A 16,983-nucleotide genomic window follows, 5' to 3' on the forward strand; every position below is an offset into this window, starting at 1 on the left:
CTTTCTCCAGATTCTTGACAAAACGGGAGCAGCAGCTGGTGCAGAGAAGGTTACATGCACAGGAGCTGCTGGAGTGGAAAAGGAGACTGGATGCTGAAGAGCTGGAAATTAGATGTATTGAGAAGCAGGCCCTAGCTGCTTGGGATAACCAAGGGGTAAAACCAGCAAGCCATAGTACTGAGGGAGAAGACACTATAGTGGAAGGTGAGACCTTACGGGAAGTATATAGAATAAATATCTAGTGTATGTATATGTGAATAGAAATGTGCCTGCAACATTTGTAATGTCATTTGGGGAGGTTATACTGCTTCGCCCATTTAGAACTTTTGCTTTCTTTGATCCACAGAAAAGAGGAGCAGGAATGGTTCACCAACACCAGTAAGTCCAACAATAAGGACGAGGACCTCCTTAAGCCCGTCTGAGTACTCCGAGAGCATTGAACCATCAAGTATCGCTGAACAGATTCATGAGCAGAGCAGAGAACATAGTAGCATCTCTGAAGAGCTGGTTATATCTGCCCCCAGCAAGATGGTAAATACGTGTAACGCAATCAGTCATTAATGTGTACTACCCAGATAAGGGTAGCTTAGTAAAAGAGGTCAATGTGTTTTTGTATGGGCAGAGTGTAAAACTTCTCTTAGCATATGGAGACAATCACCTACTATATAATGCAATATATTAAAGCCCTCATTAAATACGCGAAAGAGAAAGAAAGAGGCACATATTATCGAACTGTGGTTTAGGACAGCATTGGGATGCATTCGTCAGAGGGCACAATGATTAGTCTGTCTTAGCGTTAAAGCATCATGTTACATTAGTACTTTCCTACTTTCTTTTACTGACAAGTGTACATCTTATTAATGTGTACTGTCTAAAATATTTTCTTATAGAACCTTTTATGCTTTTGACACTCTTGCTTCCCAAGCTGTGCTGACATGATGGGCATGTGTTACGCCGACCACTGCATAATCCTTAATCTCTGCAGATAGTTATTGTAGGATTTTAGTTGTGCGTAGTAAAAAAATGACAATGGACTTGATTTTACAGTCTCCTCCAAGAAGCAGCAAGTCCTCAGCAGAATTAGAATCCAGTAAGCAAAGTGTAAAGGCTGGGCGCCAGAGAGTCCACATTACACTAAGACCCCACCAACTTTCTCACACGTGGTCTGAAGAATCCTTGTCTATGGCACATTCAGGTAAATATCTTTGAATCAGTATTTATATACCATGTCATTTTTACACTTAGAGTTCATAGAACATCTAAGCCTAACTACAAACATGATTACTAGGTATGAGAGCTACAGTTCTCGAACAGCTGATTGTGACCCTTGTACCCTATACAGAGTTTTTGTGAAGCATCCAAACAACATATTGTTGCAACGCTTTGATTACAGTTCATATTTTGTCATATTTAGTTACAGTGGCTTATGTTGAAACATACAGCATTTGTAAGTCCCATTTATTTCCGTGTTTGCCATAGGGGACACAAATGATGGGTTATAGTCTACCCCGGGACCAATGGCTCTCACCTGTAGTCCTTTGCTGCTTTCTCTCCAGTTTTTATATCCAGTGTTCTGCACGAAAGGTGGACAAAGAGCTCTATGCATTTATTATTTAGGTTATTTTTTTGCTCATTACTGTAAATTGAAGGACAGCCTCATCTGTCCTCTGGAGAGGGGTTCCTGGTCCCTTCTCTGTCCTGCCCACTCCCAGCATCACATTTCTCTTTTGGATTTGTGCCTTCATCCTGAGGTCTCTGGATCTCATGGATGCTTTTGTGGGTCTTCAGAAACATGTCTGGTGCATCGAGGCTCAATCACAAACTACCTCTCTATATGGTGCCAGATGCCAAGAGTATATCTCATTGATGCTTTCACATTTTTGTGGCTGATCTAGTTAGTCTTCCTGTTTCTCTAGCCTCCTCCCATTCACTTTCTTCTAATGATTCAATTGGAAGGAGTTTGGGTGTTGATCATCAACTTCAAGCAATGAGTTCAGTTTTCAGGGACAGAGGTCATCAATAATTTAGTGTAGTAGGTGGCCAGTGGTTTCAAGAAACAGAAGCCACTCCAGTGCATCATTATATATTTATATTTGAATTATGCATTTATGTATATATTATTGTGTGCGTGTTATGCAATGTCTAATTGCTCTTCTCTCTTCCAGAGGCTACGTCCGATCAAAGTGATATTGAAGGCCGTATCTGGGCACTGAAGGAAGAGCTGAGGAAACGCAAATCAGTTGTGGACAACTTAAAGAGAGAGCAAAAGAGAAGGCAAAAGGAGAGATTACGAGCACAGGAAGCCATCTTACTGCAGCAACTTCAGGTAACCACAAATGCTGATCTTCATACATTAATTTGCATTTAATTGTATATCGGGCATGCTTATTGCAGTGGAAATAGGCATTTACATACATTTCGCATGCCAAAATGAAATCTTTCATCACTGTTTTACAAGGGTTTACTAAACTCTGTCCTTAAGGCTCCTTAACAATCCTGGTTTTAAGGTTATCCATGCTTGTGCACAGATGGTATAATCAAACTGTCTGAGGCACTCATTTAGTCACCTGTGCTTAAGTATGGATATCCTTAAAGCCTTGACTGTTAGGATGCCTTGAGGACCAAGTTTGGGAACCACTGCTATATTGCCTATTGTGTCTCACACACAGTGGAGGCAGCCAATATGTGAGTTGAATCAATGTTCAAAAGATAACTTAGCAGGAACTAATGAAAGTGGGGACAATAAAGCATCCCGACAACGTAAGATACTATGTATTTGTGGTGAGCTGAGAAATGGAGTATGGTTTAGAATTCTTTTCAATGATTTTATTGCAGTCATATGATGAGTACATTCAGAAGACGCAAGCTGAACTCAGCGGAGAACAGGGCACGACACCCAGTATTAAAAGTGTGCATAAATCTGCAATGCCTACCAGAGAGGTAGTCCTGGCTCGGCTTGATGCCCAAGAAAGGTATCCACTAATACAATTTCTTTTATATTTGGTTTAGAATATCAGAGATTCATTTGGCTTCTTATTGCTTTAGGTTGTAATTATTGAAATGTCTTTTATTGTGTACCCTCAGAACTGAAAGCTCACCTTCCTATAGAGTTGACAGTGAGAATCTAAAGGAGATCAGCATTAAGTCTGATGGTAAGTTGCATATATGGTAGTGTATAGAAGTCAGGCTTTATTGCAGGGCATTTTATTGCTATACATTTCTTTCTTTATACAATGTTTGTATTTTCACTTTCCAGCAGAAAACATTAGTCAGGAAGATTCATTGACCAGCAAAAGGGAGGTAGTAACTGAGAGTATCCATGACGAGTCTGCACATACACCTGCTCCTTTCTCTGCCACGGATGATGCCCCCAGTGCTGTTCCACTGTCACCCCCATTCAAGGAGCCTTTGCCATGTTCCACATATGACAGCCCAGTTTCCAGTATCCATTCGGAGATACCGGAGGACGTGTTGGATAAACAAAGCCATAGATCCATCTCACCTGTGCCTGCCCTGCAACTTCATTTAAGGAGTGTAACCCCAGAGGAAAATGTCTCCCCACACAGAGATCACTCCTACTCTGATGATTTCGAGACATCTGCTGCCTTTAAGCATTCAGTTTCTGAGACTCCTCGTGAAGAATTGGACGTTTCATACACCGCTACACCAGTGAGGGAAATTCCCTGTGAAAGTTTTGATGAGCAAGATGAAAAAATTGGCGGATTTAGATCTGTGAGTCCTGACTTTCAGGGGATCACAGAGATCAAGCCGCCCTCTCAAGAACCACAGCCTTCCAGTGAAATAAGTGATCCTTTTGCAGGTTTGAAGCTTGGAGACAGAGTCCTGGTGAGTGGAGTGCAGCCTGGCACACTGCGATTTAAAGGGGAGACTCTCTTTGCAGAGGGTGAATGGGCCGGGGTGGAGCTTGACAAGTCGGAAGGCAATAATGACGGCTCACTTGGAGGCAGTCGGTATTTTGTATGCTCACCTCTACATGGAATATTTGCACCCCCACACAAGATCACACGCCTATCAGAGGAGGAGCAAAGGTCTCCATCTGCAGGTGAATACATCTTCAATATAGGTACATCTCTTGAACAGAAGGACCACACGCCTTTAGTTGAAGACTTTGAACCAAAGACCCCTTTGCAAAGCACAGACTCTAGTGTTTCAGAGTCACACAGTACATCCCTAGAGGAAGAGTTGCAGGTAGATCTCCCCACAGATGCCGCCATTCCGGACAAGGAAACTGAAAAGCCACAAACCCCTCTGCTGGAGCTTACGGAAAAACATCAGGAGGAAAGCTTACAGAAGAGAGCACCAGATGTGAGCACACTTTCAGAGAGTCTTCTACAATCCTGCCTGAAGGATACAATTCTCTACCTCCAAAGCATACGCAAACAGCGGACACAGAAAATTGAGCAGAGCAACCAAGATCTAAACAGCATTTACCCTGTCGGTGATCTGCCCAAAGTAAGAGATGACGTCCCAAAAGAAGACCGACATCAATGGCTGGTGAGTAGGATAAACTGGCTTGTGTGACCTTATGTATTTCCAGGCAATGTGTATATAAAAGTTCTTAGCTGTTACTGTATATACTCGAGTATAAGCCGAGTTTTTCAGCACTTTTTTTGTGCTGAAAAAGTACCCCCTCAGCTTATACTCGAGTGAAGTGTGTAGCGCTACACAGCACAAACACACAGCCGCCGGAGCCGGCAGCTGTGTGTTTGCTGTAATCAGCAGCCGCTGAGAGTCTGTCAGACTCTCATCTGCTGCTGCTGCTCCAACGGTGGGAGCCATCTTCTGGCTCCCGCAGTGGGTAATGGGAGAGACGTCATGAGTCAAAGCGGCCGGAGGAGCTGTTAGTGGCGGGACCAGGAGCGGGAGTTTCAAGTAAGTGATTTTTTTTTTTTTTATATATATTCTTATTACGTCTCTCTGTACTGGGGGGGGGGACTACAGGGGGCGTTTACTACATGGGGCACTAAAAGGGGGGATTACCACTGGGGGCACTACCAGGGGGGGATTACTACAGGGGGCACTACCAGGGGGGGATTACTACAGGGGGCACTACCGGGGGGGATTACTACAGGGGGCACTACCGGGGGGGATTACTACTGGAGGCACTGAAAGGGGGGGATTACCACTGGGGGCACTACCAGGAGGGATTACTACTGGGGGCACTACCAGGGGGAATTACTACTGGGGGCACTACCAGCTGCTGCCATTTCCTACCCTAGGCTTATACTCGAGTCAATAAGTTTTCCCAGTTTTTTGTGGTAAAAGTAGGTACCTCGGCTTATATTCGGGTCAATTTATACTCTAGTATATACGGTAATTAAAAAAAAAAAAAAAAAAAGACTTTAGATTTATTAACGTAGCACCTTCAATTTTAATTATACATAGTTTATTATTAATTGTTTCTAGGATCATATTTACTATTTAGTGATGGATCAAGCAATGTCGCACTCAATATAAACAGTTGTTTTTTTTTTACTGTATGGAACTGGATCCTTAGATGGATGCTAGCTTGCAGGTCAAATGTAGTCAAGTTGCTTAAAACTGTTCCATAGCAGACTTGACTCGCACAGAACATCCAGACAATAACAGACCAGGTGAAAGTGTGGGAGTTGTCTTGTAAGTTCTCCAGCCACCTTTACAATGCAATCGTGTCTCCTTCAGAATGGTGGTCAAGCTGGTTCCAGCCACTTACAGTGTTATACTGCAGCCACATACAATCAGCTGTCACTGTCAGTGGGCCTAATTCTGAGTTGTACGTTATTCCGGTGTTTTCTAAAATGGAGTGATTTTTATGGATTTATTTATTTGCAGTCACACTGCCCATGTATCAAGGTATGTTACCATAGTTGCACGTTGCGAGGCTTTACTCGCAGTGTGATTGATAAGCAGGGAGCTTTTGGGGGTGGCAACAGGGGGCGTCTGCTAAAAACGCAGGCGTATCTCGACTGTTTCAGTGTGTGTCACATCCTGTGTCTTCAATCCCGTATGCATTAAGCGTGGCTCCAGCATCTATCGGTTTACCTGATTTTGCGCCCAATACTGTATATGTGTACGCAGTTGTGTACAGCTATGAAGGTTTCGGTGGGCGTCTCGATACAAGTTTCTGTGGCTGTTGTATTAGCATATTTTCACACATCCACTGCTGCGGAAATCGCACCTGCGGCACCAATAGTGTACAACTCTGAATCAGGCCCAGTATCAGAATCCAGTAATTCAGATGATCAACTCACTAATAACTAGTGAGCTGCAGTACCTAGTGACTGATGGTTTGCCCGCACGTGAATGCTTTAGCCTTAGCAATAGTTGACCCCATTCTGTGTATAGGCAACATTTGTAGTAGACATTGTGGCAAGGGAAGAGTCCTTCTGATGTACTTGTAAGTTAGTGTTTCATTAGAAAATCCACCTGTTAGAGAAATGCTCCACAAACACAAAACTGTAACGCACATAATATGCCTTTAACCAGGAACCTGTGCTTGGAGCATTTGGTGAAAAGGATGTTACAGAGTTTGAGCCAAGCCGGAGCCTCCTCTCTGTCCTTGGGGATGAACAAGATTGGTTTGATGAGGATTTTGGATTGAGTAGTCGTAAAAACAAGCAACTGGAACGTGCTCTTTCTACTGGTCCTCTAACAGACTCAAGCACAGTAGCACCCCTTCCCGAGCCACCACCAAAACCCATGCAACCCGTAACCCCACCAGAGCTCATAATGGCTGTGCCTCACACTGTGCCAGAGGTGGAACAGTTGGTGCAAGTGGCAGTGGATAAGCTGTGGGGATGGAAGCAGCTGGACGGTGACATTCAGGAAATCCGAACCGCTTTCACATGTACGGAGAGTGATGAGCAGAGCCCGGCTTCCAGTGCCTATAAAGAAGTAAGTCCTTCTCGGCAAGCTTAAAAAAAATAAACTCTAATTGCAAGATTCTTCCAAAAATTTGAGCACTTGTCTTGTTTTCTATAGTGATGTCCAACTATCAAAAATAACCATCTGAGTTTGTGTACTATATTATCTACATATGTGACTATTTGATTTTTTTATGTTATTCCTTCTGTCCTATGTAGATGTTGTTTGACCTGACGTTACACATATTTGACGAGATCTGTTCTGTGGACCCCCGAGGGTCTCAGCCACCATGGAAGAAACCTCTTCGAGTGTCTCCATCTTATTCTCGCCGAGTAAGAGACCACAATGACGTGCAGGAAGTGAAGGTACTGTACTGGATATAGTGGTAGATGGGGAATTCCATTTACTTATCTTTGTTTGTGACACCCACACTGCTCTGTCCTAGACTTTTCTGACCAGTGAAGTTCTAAATCTCCTGAGCCTAAGGAAGGAACATAATCACAAAACAGATTGGCAGAGGATGATGAAGTTTGGTAGGAAGAAGAGAGACAGAGTGGATCATATATTGGTAAGATAAAAATATTCAAGCTGTCATTTTTAATGTCATTATGGCAATTTAAAGTATAACTCTATTCCAAAAACTTTTATTTTAAAATTCCATTTAGTGCAGAAAATTGGGCACGATGTTCTGACTTGCCATGATGTTGTGCAAAAAGGAATCCCTTCACTGGTGTAATCAATATTAAATATATTGTTACCTTGCGCCATAAACAGTGAAGGAGACTTCTCATTATAATAAAACATGTATTACACAAATTACAGACTGATATACAATAAATTATATTTATTTATTGTAAACATAAAAAAATTGTCTTCCTATAGCAACACCATATTTCTTAAATGTATATGAGATGGTATAATACATATCTGTACAATAGGGCTGCTGCTGAACCGCAATGTAGGAATTACTCAGGAATAAAATGCTCAATAGATATTGTCTAGGTACCATGTGAGGGTAGTAGACAGCCATATGTAAAAGTCCCAACAATGTGGCCTGTAATGATAACTTGTGGCCTGATGTGTTTAGGAGGTAAGTTAATCAAATAAAAGTCCATTGGCTGGAATAGGTAACTGGTCCAGGGACTTGGCCGTATGTGGCTGCCGCAGCTGGAAGACAGGATGCACTGAGTGATTCGTTCCTGAGTAGTAAGATCCTTTGCGAAACATTCAGCGGTGTGTGAAGACAAGGCAGGGGGTGCACTCTGGTCAACCCGTTTCGTTCTACATGCTGAGAACTTTCCTCGTTAATCCAATCTGGCGGAGACTGCATTGCTGACTGTGGGTAAGAGGGGCTGGCACAGGAGTTGGCACTAAAAGGTTAACACCATGCTTTGGGATTTTTTTAAACAGGATTATTAAGTTGCCGTTGTACTGTCATATAGTATTTGTCTGTTAGCTATAACCTGTGCATTTTTCCTTTCTGCACTATTTCCTAGGGACCTTAGGTCGGTTGTTTTGTTTCCACTGTGCAATTGATATCATCTTTTGTGTTTTGTGTCATTCACCCACAACATGGTGGGAAAGTGATAGAAGCCTGCCAAAGCAAACCAGGGTTCTTCCTCTGCATTTTATGCATGTTCCAAATGCAGAACAAAATTATCTAGAGGTCGCACAGAGCCAGAGGCCCAATGTGCAACTTGTGATACTGAGGCCCTGGATCAGCCATCCAGGGGCACGACGAACGAGTCAGTAGTTCTGGAATGGGCAGAGTCCATAGCACAAGGCATTGCGGGCCTTGCGCGGCAAGTAGATCGCCAGTTAGAGGTGAGTGACTCTTCTCTCCCAGGTGTCCAGTCTGATCCTCACATTCCCTCTGATCCTTCAGGAAAATCTTCACAGGCCCGTAACATTGAAAGGTTCTCTTCCAATTTATCTGCTTCCATGGATAAGATACTTGCCTTGGCTGGATCTTCGGCTGCCAAGAAGCGGTCGAGGCCATCTCAGGCTTGTTTACCCAAAGAGTCCAATTCCACTGATGCTTCTCAAGAAGGAGAAATAGTGGACCCTGACTGGAAAGATCAGACAGATTTGGAAAAGGACTTGCCTGCCAGCTTTGGTGTTCAGGATTTAATTTGCACAGTCCACCAGATCCTGAATATTCATGTGACGAAGCCTTGTGAGGCTGGTTTTGCTTCCCTTTTTAAATGTAAAAAGAAGCAGGTGTTGACTTTTTTCTGGATTTTTCAAATTTTTCAGATGTTCTGAGAGAAACTTGGCTTAAACCTGATAAAAACAATATCAGGTTTCCAGGTGTTTTAAATTCTTTTATATCTTTGTTGTTGACTACACCGCGATTTGGGAGGCTCCACCCCATGTGGTTGCTCCCATTGCCAGGCTAGCTAAGGCCATTGTCATCCCTACGGTGCAGGCAGCAACCTTATGGGACCAGACGGATAGGAGTTCTTGCTTAAATCATTATTTTGCTTTGCTGGTGCCTCTCTTCGACCAATTTTATCTTTTGCCTGGGTCAACAAGTCCCTAGAATATTGGACAGTGCAATTGTCCCTCCAGTCTGCAAGCTGAAGGAGGTGTCATGGATCTCTTTATCTTGGTTGCCCAGATCTGTGATGCTTCGGTCTATATTGGGAATGCTTCGCTGAATGTGGCTTCTCTACAGTTACGAATCTCCGTTTTGGCAGTTTCAGTCAGAAGGTCTCTCTGGCTCAGATCATGGTGCTCATGACTCAGAGTCGAAGCGTATGTTGAAAGCCGTTCCATTGTAGAGGAATCTCTCTTTAGTCTGGAGCTCATCAAGATTATATCCTACACTTCCAGAGGCAAGAGCCCTTATTTTCCAGTTTTGGCTCCCAAGCCTAAAACCCCTAAATTTTGATCCTTTTGGATGGCCGGTCGGTGTAGGTTCCCATCCTTCAAAGGTCACACCGCTTATCCCTGCTTAGGGATCATTTTGGGCCTGTGACTAGACCAGGTTCCCGCTAAGAAGGCTCTAAGCTGGTGGACAAACAGCCCGCCTGACTCTAAGTGTGCCCAATTCCACTTCATGTGATGGGGGCCCGCTTTCTCAGGTTTTTGGGATGTCTGGTTTCAATCTGTACCAGACCTTTTGAGTCAAAGGCATTTTGTTCAAAGGTTAAATCCTGAATTTGGCAGGACTCAGGAGATTTTTCACCAATCAGATGGGGTGGCTTTTCTGGGAACATTTCCTTCTCTTTTAGATTCCGGAATTATTGCTCCAGGTAGCGTACACCAGCAGGGGTTAGGTTTTACTTTTCCTGGTAAGCAAGCCGGATAGTTCCTTTTAATTGATCTTAAACTTAGAACTTAGGCTGAATCTCCCTGCGCTCAGTTAGCATTGCAATGGATGGAGGAGAATACCTGGTATCCCTAGACCTAAAAGAAGCCTATCTTCATATACTCATTTGGGAGGGCCGTCATCAACTGCTCCGTTTTATGGTGGGCATATTACACATCAGTTTCAAGCCCTATCATCCAGTTTGTCCACAGCCTCCAGGATTTTCGCAAAAATAATAGCCCACATGATTTCCTTGCTAAGGCGCATGGGCATTACCATCATTCCTTATTTGGACGACCTGCTAATAAAGGCACCTTAGAACCCTTGCTGCTTCAGTATCTGCAGGTGGTAGCACTGGACCTGGCAGCTCACTTACTCCAGTCAAGTTGCGCTTGAGGCTAGATGTATGAGGGCATCAGGATGTCTTTCAGATGATTTCAGATTGATGGGGGAAATCCGAGCTGTCCTTGTCCTCCTCTGGCTCGACTACTTCATGCCTTTTTGATGTCGTTCATGCTTCGCGGCAGGCATTCTACTCGTGTGGTAGGGGCGTTCCAGAGCGGTTTGCCATGGTGCCTCGGTGGAACAGCGATGCAGGGCAGCAGCCTAACCCTCTGTCCATACCTTTACAAAATTTTACCGGTTCCATACTTTGGATCCTGTGACGCCAGTTTTGGGCATAAGGTTTTGCATGTGGCTCTGCCAGAGGAGAGCACTCCCTGTTAGGCTTGCTTTGTGAAGTCGCACAGTCAGCTGTGCAGTGTCCCCAGATTGGATAGATGAGAATATTAGTTTTGTTCTCACCGTAAAATCCCTTCCACATAATCCATCTGGGGGACACTGCGTGCCCTCCGTCTTATGTTCATTTTGTTCTTGTTTTGGCTTTACTTGCAGGTTCATTTCAAAAGTGCTGATGCACACGCTATATACCCCAGTGTCTCCCATTAGGACTCTGTTGGTGCTATTCAATTGTTAGAGACAGATATGTTACAAAAATTGGTGCTGCCCAGTAAACCAAATACTGTACACTGGATCATGAATATATACAGTTTAATTACAAATTATTCACAAGTAGATCTAAAACAATGAAAAATTGTTTAAAAATCAGGATAATAAACGAGGATAATGCAATAAAAATGCTTGTCTATACTGGCGAATGATTACAGCAGCATGGGAATATGAATGTTGTTGGATGGTCAGTCACATAAGTGGAAACTTCATGAGTGGAGAATAATAATTTATGAAAAAGTTAGTGCAAAGGCAAGATATGCCTATTTGTGGTACTGCAGAGTGAGTGCAGCAACAGAAATTTATCATCACATGAAATAACTTCATGTGTGATCTCACAAGTATGAGTTTCTTTTGATATGAATTAAATAAAATTAGCAGGGGATAAATAGGAAAAAGCAAGGGATAAAATGATAATAAAAAAACGTCAAGAGATAATATAACACACGTTAGTGTGTAGCTAATAGACCGGTTTCCCAGTCATATGGTCCAGTGGAAACATAAATAGAAAATACCGCAATGAAGCAGTATATATCCGACATATGTTCAAGGAGAAAGATAAAAGTCCTACCACCAAGGTGAGGAGGAGCCGCCGCAGGTGGCAATTGTCAATTGTTATAGCGCGCCCGATCTCCCGTCTAAAGTGACAGGAGATCGCGGGGTGCTATTAAATTGTTGCTGTCTTTCGCGTTTATAGCGCCCAAAGTGGTCAGGTTTAGCCACGTAAAACAGTGCTGGGCTTAATCGTGAAAAGTGATGTATGGACGCCCAAAAAAGTTATTTTTCGCCATTTCAGTTTGCACCCCCCTGATGCTGGGAGCTGAAATGGTGCGTCCGGCAGCTGATCGCGCCAGACAGGAGAACAATTGAGTAGCTCCTGTCGGGTGCGTACAGGGGCGCAACACTTAAACCGCCCAATGAAAAGGGTTCAACATAAATACAAAAATCCCATTATTGCACTTTTAAGAGATTTTATTTTTTCTTTTCCCTCTTATGAAATTTAATTTTATAATATGTAATTAATTTTTATCCTCCATAAAAAGGTGTGGTGGGGAATTATTAGGAGAGACTACATTGATTTGCTCGTTCACACATTAGTCATGCAAGTATATAGCTATTTCAAAACCTATGAGGCATTATAAAGGGATTGCATTATTATATTTGAGTATGAATTCCTTGCATTGCCACTACATTGTGAACAAACGTTGTGTAGTCTTCAGGCTACAGAAGCACCAGATCACTATAAGCGGAATTGGTATGTAATGCCGGCTGTCAAAATGCCTCCTGTCAGAATACCGACAGCGGCATCCCGATGGTTGGTATCCCGTCGGGAAAGTATACCCTCCACACCCTAAACAACCCCCCCCCCCCCTTTGGTGCCTAAACCTAACCCCCCCCTAGGGGTGCTTAACTCCCGTCCCCCCCTCTCTACACTTCCTAAACCTAGCCCCCGCAAAGAGAACGCTAAAGGCACCCCTGACTTACCTCGTTCCGGCTGGTGTCCTTTGGCGTTCCGGCGTCGGGATTAAGATGAGTGTCGGTATTTCGGTGCCTGTCTTAAATCCCCTATCGGGATTCCCCTGTCGATATTGAGACCGGTGGCATCGCGGCCGCCGGTCTCATAACTACATCCCCTATAAGCTTCCATCTGTAACCATTTGCACCCGCCATACAACAGTGGAGTGTTATTATTTTATGCACTTGATACGAAGTGCTGAGTGTCTTAGGTACATTCCTGATCTGCTGTGTACATACATATTTTTCCTATGTCTTATACTCTGTGCACATTGTGCATGTCACTTTTTGAGAATTTTTTTCCCAGAACAAAAAAGAAAAATGTAGCACATTTTGGGCCTGATTCAGAGGTGGACGCAATCGGGCAATTTCATCAGTGTGCGCATGCGTTCCGACAGGGAACGCAGAATGAATTTAGATGCAGAGAAAGGCAATTTCAGTGGGCATTTCTTGGGTGGTAATGGGGGTGGTTAGCAACACACCAGTGTCACGGTCAGTCATGGCGTCTTTTTCCGCAGTTGCACTGATTTCGACGGTCATGTTCAGATGGACATTCTGCGCCTCCATTGGGCTGGTTCAATGTTCAATTGTACGACCATTGATCACCTTAATACGCAAAATGGTGGATTAACGCTGCAGCCGGTGGGCGTCTCTATGTGAATCTCATAGATTGCAGTGGCGGCTGCATTAGCGTGCACCTCTGAATCAGGCCCTTTATGAAGAGGTAGATGTTGGGAATAATGATTCTTTTTAGTCACACTTCGTGTTACACCCCAAAAGTATCTAAAACTTAGTGTAAACGATATGCCAGACGATGCCTAAGTAAGGAGTAGGGCCGTACCAACACCTCCAGGGAAGACGGAACAGGATGGAGGGTCAGGTCAGGGGGCCCGAGGTAAACGTGATAATAAGTAGTAATAAGCTAATGAAAGCACAACCCCCTCATCCAGTGCAGATTGTATAATGAGCATTTTCCCCCTTTCTTTCAGCTCCTCATCACATCACTGTTATACAGAAGTCCTATAATATGCTGTCTTCTCTTCTATATCTGTAACCTCTGCTTTGTGCTTCTGTCCTAGTTACATATAAACAATGTAATAATAGCATGTAATTACTGCACATTACAAGCTGTTTAATTGCAAACAGAAGGTAAGAAAGAGTTGTATGCTTTGTGTCTGCCACACACCTAACCCCATTCCTTGTCTACCTACAAAACATAACTTTATTATTATTAAACACTATCGCTTGTTAAATGCATTTCAGCAGCTTTACCACCTGCCAAAGAACAGGACTTAATAATGTGTACAATAGTATTCATTATTATCCATTATTATCTAATTTACTAATGCCTCCTTGTGGTACTTGATCTAAACTACACTACGTAATGTAGCAGCAGATTTAGAATTAGAATATTTCTCTGCTTCTTTCCTAGTAAATAGGTTGTTTGTTTATTAGCTCTTTTATATTTTGCATGTGTCATCATTGGCATCCTGATTTTTGCTGACTGCTGACATTGTTGTCCTGGCAGGTACAAGAGCTGCATGAGGAGGAGGCACAGTGGGTGAACTATGACGAGGATGAGCTGTTTGTAAAGATGCAGTTGGCTGATGGGATATTTGAGGCTTTAATCCGGGACACTATACAGGTTCTGCAACATATCCAGAACAAGAAGAACCTCCCTCTGCTGGTGTGATTATACACATGGTGAATGCTGCTGGTCACAAGGATTAGCTGAAGATGCCCTCCACACATAGGGAGGAGTCACAGGGTTGTGCTGTTCCTGCAACAAGGATGTGCCAGTCCCTGGAAGTAACCCTTTATCTCTGATCAGAGAGTATGAGGCTACAGGGAGGTAGTGCTACCGATTCTCTCTTTAAGACTACAACGTTTGGACTTGATTCAATGATTTCCCTTTACTATTAGTTTTGACTTGATTTTAAATTATTTCTGAAATTGAAGAGATCCTCTCAGTCCCTTGCAATGACACTTTACTTGTCGGTCTTACTTGTCTACTTGCCGTATACAGCGCAGGTAGATAAATGTCACGATAAGCATCCATCCGCAGATCTGCTTTCTCTGGCTGAACAGCCTGGAAGGTGATGTTTTGTGTCTGACAGTTAAAGGGGGTGTGATACTGATAAAGGGTTAAATTCAGCATGGGTTTGTGAGGCAAAGGTGTGTACAGCTGCCTCATTAAGTGTCCTTACCTTCTTGCAATACTTGAAATGTTGGGTGTACAGTGCAGAGAGTGGGAGATCGGCAATCTTCCCAGGTCAGCGCTTTTGGCATGAGAACTTAGTGTTTCTTCATACATACACACAGGCACATATTAATCATGAAGTAATTGTTTAAGCAAATTATCATTACAAAGAAAGGGCGTGTACTCAGACAATTAACATGAAATCTTCAATTAATTTAGCATTAATTGTACACATACATAAGACAGCAAAAACGAATCGCCTCTCACACTAGTGATGACCGTATTCAACTCTGCAACTCAGAAGCTCCATAAGGAGTTGGTGTCTGACCACTTTAAGTAACAACTGTGCTGACGTGCGTTTCACGTTTGGTATGTAGCGCAATGTAATGTATCTGAAGAGGAAGGCTTCAAACCTGGCCACTCGAAGGTCCACAGAATCTGCCTTTATTCTTTCACTGTGTTACTGACTGCCTGTAGAGGGAGTTATTTAAGCCTTATCCCCCCAAGTGCTGTGTTAATTAACTGTGTTAATTATCCACAGTGATCTGCAAATGGCACTGCTGCTATATAAAGATATAACATGGCTATTGTCCACAAGCGTCTGCAGGAATCTCCTGATGGATTTTGCATGACACACATTGGACTGTAGCTGAGCATCTTGGAGACAGGTGAACTGCTCTACAGGGGACTTGACTGATTAATCAGAGGCTCTGTGTGAAATGCGTTGGATCAGCAGCTGTAGGACTTGGAAAACCTGTTTGCCAGTATTGAGTCCGCTCTTGTAACAAGTGGAAAAGTTACAAGTATCACTAGGGCAGAGCATTGTAGTTCATCTTTTATGCGTTTAGCACAGTGTATTACATGATCTTCCGAGACAGAAACCTTTCTTTTCAGCTCATGAACAGCATAGCACAGATTGAGCTGTGTCTCTTTCAGAGTTGGGCACTGCGTTATTCTGCAGCTTCTCTGGAGGCTGGTAGGACATTCGCATACGTGTTAGTTCTGCAATAGTTGGAGAGCCGCAGATTGCCTAAGTCTAATCTCTGTTATCCTTTGTTGCAGTGGAGTAGCATGCACTTGTCTCTGCTCCCCTATCCCCTCCAGTGCTGGTTTCAGCTCAGAGGCCACTTGTACCTGTCACCCAAAATGCTGCATTGTAAATTCCCTTGCTCTGTATAGCCTTGTGAATAACCTACAGGAGAAATGTACATTAACAATGTAAAGCTGTAAATAAATATTGATTTATACATCTGAGTTTGGCTGTCATTCAGGGTGTGGTTCCATGTTATTTTCTAAGAGTCACTGATAATAATAGTGGATTCACCACATAAATGTAAGCCTTCAAGACTCAACCCATTGCAAATTTAATTACTTTGGAAGCAAAGTTTCATCAGTTCTGTGCTAGGCAGGGTTATTGGCTGGATCAGAAACCCTCAACTAGGTGCGTGTAAAAACACATATTGTAATATCATTTTATGCTTACTGCTGCATTGCAACAGCAAGCACTGGAATTACTACTCTTTCAAAAGCTCCTACACTTGAACGATTTTTCTATTGTGCTCAATTTTTCTACCAGTGAAAGCTCCCGATATCAGCGGTATACACTATACAATTTTATTTTTGTATTTTTTAAAAAAGCAGATTTTCAGGCGCATGGATCGATAAGAAAAAAAAAGTGCTTGCCCATACATTACGTGATTTTGCTATCTATATCTGAATGGAAGTTAACATACAAGTGTCTGGTTGATTTGTATTTCAAGGACAATACAACATGCATTGAGGATTTAAACAGGCATCCTATACAGTGCCAGAACTGTACAAGGTTCAAGAGACAGGCAGCAAGCGTGGACCACACTAAATTAGCATATGCCCACCTCACAAGGAAGATGAGATAAACCGAAAAAATTGGTAGGAAATGTGGTCTGATTATTGTGACTGCCCACACAATACACTACAGTGTATATCAATACAAATATTATTAACGCACCAAAATGGTTTGGCAAAGAGGGCAGGAAAAAACATTCCTGTTTGGCTTTTTTTTTTTTTACTCGGCAACACCTATGTGCAAATTTATTATCTTGGT

At 43.0% G+C, this 16,983-nt stretch overlaps 1 protein-coding gene across 6 annotated transcripts in view; it reads left to right on the forward strand.

The window, feature by feature from the left end:
• The window catches only part of CEP350 (centrosomal protein 350), an 84,552-nt gene extending 68,398 nt beyond the window's left edge, over positions 1-16,154 (forward strand). For all 6 annotated transcript variants that reach the window (XM_088447150.1, XM_088447145.1, XM_088447148.1 and 3 more), the window contains 11 exons: positions 11-204; positions 347-531; positions 1,048-1,195; positions 2,166-2,326; positions 2,836-2,972; positions 3,085-3,152; positions 3,257-4,515; positions 6,487-6,894; positions 7,083-7,229; positions 7,310-7,432; positions 14,229-16,154. In XM_088447150.1, coding sequence (XP_088303276.1) covers positions 11-204; positions 347-531; positions 1,048-1,195; positions 2,166-2,326; positions 2,836-2,972; positions 3,085-3,152; positions 3,257-4,515; positions 6,487-6,894; positions 7,083-7,229; positions 7,310-7,432; positions 14,229-14,393 — 2,995 coding nt within the window. In that variant the 3' untranslated portion in view covers positions 14,394-16,154. The remainder of the gene's footprint in view (positions 1-10; positions 205-346; positions 532-1,047; positions 1,196-2,165; positions 2,327-2,835; positions 2,973-3,084; positions 3,153-3,256; positions 4,516-6,486; positions 6,895-7,082; positions 7,230-7,309; positions 7,433-14,228) is intronic.
• The last annotated feature ends 829 nt before the right edge of the window (positions 16,155-16,983 follow it).

This window comes from Taudactylus pleione, unplaced genomic scaffold (assembly GCF_031769625.1).
Source record: "Taudactylus pleione unplaced genomic scaffold, aTauple2 ptg000421l, whole genome shotgun sequence".
In the NCBI taxonomy this organism is placed as follows: domain Eukaryota; kingdom Metazoa; phylum Chordata; class Amphibia; order Anura; family Myobatrachidae; genus Taudactylus; species Taudactylus pleione.